Here is a 3,858-nt window from a genome sequence, read left to right as displayed (position 1 = left end):
GCGGGGACTGGTATTCTGTGACTTGCTTGGCCCAGTAGCCCGGGCAACAGAGCAAGACTCTGTCTCAAAAAAAAAAAAAAAAAAAAAAAACAACCATTGGCCATCTTTGGAGGATATTGGGGAACAAATTCATTGTTTCAGAAATTGGTCAATAATGGGAAAGAACCAAGCATATGGCCTGCTTGTACTATGTAAACTGTTCCCAAACAATGGATGAGCACGAAGTTTCTCTGTGGATAGAATTCTACCTAATGAATGGAGAAAGAGTGATAGATTGCCGCCATTTACAACCCTAAAGAAATAATAGGCCGGGCACAGTCGCTCACACCAGTAATCCCAGCATTTTGGGAGGCTGAGGTGGGAGGATCACTTGAGACCAAGAGCTGAGGTTGCAGTGAGTTATGATGACACCACTGCACTCTGCCGGTGCAACAAAGCGAGACCCTGTCTCAAAAAAGGATCATGTCCCACAGAAGAAAGTATGCAACACCAGCTGAAAGTCTCCCTACCAGAAAAAACCCAACATCTAAATCTGTTCATGCCTCTACATTTAACTGCCAGTTTATAGGAAGTTCCTATGGTGTTTCCCGTATGTTCGGTCAAGGGAATGTGTTAAATGACATCATGGGCATGTAATGAAGAAAATCTAGACCTGGGGAAGCCACAGGCCAAATGACTTGGGTTTTTTTTTTTTTTTTCCCAACAAATAAATTACAAAATAAAAAAGGAAACAAGACACATAGAACACTAATAACAAATCAGGACAGTCCTGAACGGAGTTAAAAAGGTCCAAGGACCTTGTGTTGACTGCAAGAAGGGTAAAAATACTGATTCACTTAAGTTTAAGTTAAATGGGCTCATTAAAATTCTTGCCAACCACTAAAAGAACAGAATAGAAAGATGTGTAATCTCCATGTTAGTGAGGGGAATAAAAAAGAAAAAAAGCAATCAACCAAGGAAAAGAAAAGAAACACTGAAAAGCTGAGACAAGCCAGGCACGGTGGCTGATGCTTGAAATCCTAGCACTTTAGGAGGCCAAGGTGGGAGGATGGCTTGAGGCCAGGAGTTCAAGACCAGCCTGGATAACCGTAAGACCCTGTGTCTACAAAAAAACTAAAAAATCAGCCAAGCATGGTGGCACACACCTGTAGTCCCAGCTACTCAGGAGGCTGAGTAGAATCACTCTCAAGAGGATCACTTGAGCCCAGGAGTTTGAGATTGTAGTGAGATATGATGACGCCACTGCACTCTAGCCAGGGCAACAGAACAAGAACCTGTCTTAAAAAAAAAAAAAAAAGGTGGGACAGAAAGAAGCTGTAAATAATATGTATAAATCCAAATATATCATTCCAAGTAAGCATAAATGGACTAAATTTCACAAAGTTGAAGATTGGCAGCCTGGGAAAGAGAATCCAGTACATTATAGTTCACATGAGACACATCTAAAACTCATTACAGAAAGGTTGGAAGTAAAGGAATGGAAAGGATAGCATTGCGAAACCAGTATATTCTCTATGAAGAGAGCATGAAGAATTTATTTTTTTCTCTTTTCAGGTTAAAGAAGAAGGAGTTTAGTTTAGAAGAAATATATACCAACAAGAATTATAAGTCTCCTCCTGCAAACAGGTAGGCGCATACAGCTGGAAAATAAAAGAGAGGAAAGAATTCTGAAAAAATGTATGTAAATCTCCAGTCCTTTCCCTTCAGAAAGGGTTTATGGGCCAGTCGCTGTGGTTCGTGCCTGTAATCCCAGCACTTTAGAAGGCCAAAGTGGGAGGATCTCTTGAGTCCAGGAGTTTGAGACCAGCCTGGGCAACATAGCAAGACCCTATCTCTACTTAAAAACAAAAACAAAAAACTAGCCAGGTATGGTGGTGTGCACCTATAGTTGCAGCTAGTCAAGAGGCTGAGGTGGGAGGATCACTTGAGAGTTTAAGGTTGCAATGAGCTGTCAGTGTACCACTGCACTCCAGCCTGGGCGATAGAGTGAGACCTCATCTCTTAAAAAAAAAAAAAAAAAAGGAAAGGGTTTATGTTCAGTTCTACCTGCTACCTGGCCTAGGGACAGGGACCTGGCATTCTGTCCCACATGGTCTCACTGGCTCATTTCAGTAGTTGCAGAAAGATGAGCTGTTGTGTTTTCTTAGATACAACTAGAGTTAGTATTTTTTGTTTCCACTTGAATTGTGATCAGTGATAAGATAGGAAAGAAACGTGTGTCGGGTTAGATAAATACAGAAAATGTAGTCTCCTTTTAGTTTGTACTTGTGTTTTTACCAAATATGCTGTCTTCTTCAGGACTGATAATTGATCTTCAGCTATGATTCCCAACCTCAATACAGAAAGGGTTTCTCTTGGCCTCCTTTGGGTCTGAATTCAAGTCAAGTCAGTGCACATTTATTAAATGCTTGTTGTGTCTAGGATATAGCAGGAGAGTTTTAGGGTTTTATCCTAGGATTTTGTATATGTGCTCTAAGATGCACACTTATTACAATGTCACTGCAGCATTGCTGAAAAATAAAAAAGGGTTGGAAACAACCTAAAATATCTATTACTAGTGTTCTTATTAGATTATACAGTCCATGCTTATAATGGAATACTTGTACAGCCATTAAAAACTGTACTAAGTTGGAACAATCTTAAAGGTTACCAGTAGGCCACAGAAGCACAGTTAGAGGTCAGTGTCTGCTGCTGTTTGAGTGGGGAAAAAAATGCAGGGTGTATTGTGGGTCCACAAACTATAGGCCAAATCCAGCCAGTGGTTCATTTTTATTTTATGATGTATAAGCCAAGAATGGTTTTTACAGTTTTAAAGGGTTGCTTTTAAAAAGAAGAAGAAGAAAAACAAAGAAAAATTTGTAACAGAGACCTGTGTGGCTCACAGAGTTTGAAATGTTTATTGTCTGACCCTTTACAGAAAAGGGACAACCCCTGGTAATTAATATATGCTTATTTATGCATGTCTGTATTGAATGACTTTTGGGAGGATACGCAAAAGTGTTGTTGATGTTGCCTCCTATTGTGGGGTTCACCTTACTTTTATTCTATACCCTTCATCCAGTTTGAATTTGTTCACTGTGCTCATGTACCATACATGTGGGGTCCCCCCGCCCACCCACACACACACACACACACAGAAAGACAATGGCCAAAGGAAAGAGTTACTGTAAGGAGTTATTAGTGCAAGTCACTTTCAGCCCCTGTTGACTAGAAGGTGACCCCAGAGATGAGTTGGTTCAGTCTGTTGGTGATTCTGTTTTGTGCTCCATCCTTAGGTGTTTAGAGACCATCTTTGAGGAACCCAAGGAACGAAATGGTACGCTAATTTCAATCAGCCAACAGAAGAGGAAGCGAGTTCTAGAGTTTCAGGATTTTACAGTCCCACGAAAGAGGAGAGCTCGAGGTAAAGTGAAGGTGGCAGGCAGCTTTACGAGGGCCCAGAAGGCAGCTCTGCAGAGTCAAGAACTGGATGCTCTTTTGATACAGAAACTAATGGAACTGGAGACCTTCTTTGCCAAGGAAGAGGAACAGGAACAGTCATCAGGTTGTTGATACCCAATTCATTTTGGAAGTCTCAATTTTAGATTTCTTTTGGACCTCCTTGGAAGAGGTTGCCTAATTTTACCTACCGCCCAAACCACTCAAAATGCACAGTTGATGAATTTTTACCTATTTCAAGGTGCAACCTTTTTAGGAACTGGTGAAGGAGGGTCCTCTACTTCTACTGCTGAGTATAGAACCTCAGGAATGCTCCCTTTCTCCTGGAAATGGTCCCAAATGACATCCGGCCTCCTCCTCTGCATCTCCGCCATCCACAGGAGGAAGAAGCAGCATATCTTAAGTAACACTAGGATTCCA

At 41.2% G+C, this 3,858-nt stretch overlaps 1 protein-coding gene across 1 annotated transcript in view; it reads left to right on the top strand.

Moving 5' to 3' along the window:
* The window catches only part of PRR14L (proline rich 14-like), a 78,014-nt gene extending 74,188 nt beyond the window's left edge, over positions 1-3,826 (top strand). Inside the window, exons 8-9 of the mRNA XM_012660434.1 lie at positions 1,555-1,626; positions 3,276-3,826. Coding sequence (XP_012515888.1) covers positions 1,555-1,626; positions 3,276-3,552 — 349 coding nt within the window. The 3' untranslated portion in view covers positions 3,553-3,826. The remainder of the gene's footprint in view (positions 1-1,554; positions 1,627-3,275) is intronic.
* The last annotated feature ends 32 nt before the right edge of the window (positions 3,827-3,858 follow it).

This window comes from Propithecus coquereli, unplaced genomic scaffold (assembly GCF_000956105.1).
Source record: "Propithecus coquereli isolate 6110/MARCELLA unplaced genomic scaffold, Pcoq_1.0 Scaffold665, whole genome shotgun sequence".
NCBI lineage: Eukaryota > Metazoa > Chordata > Mammalia > Primates > Indriidae > Propithecus > Propithecus coquereli.
This window is presented reverse-complemented; position numbering and strand designations above follow the sequence as displayed.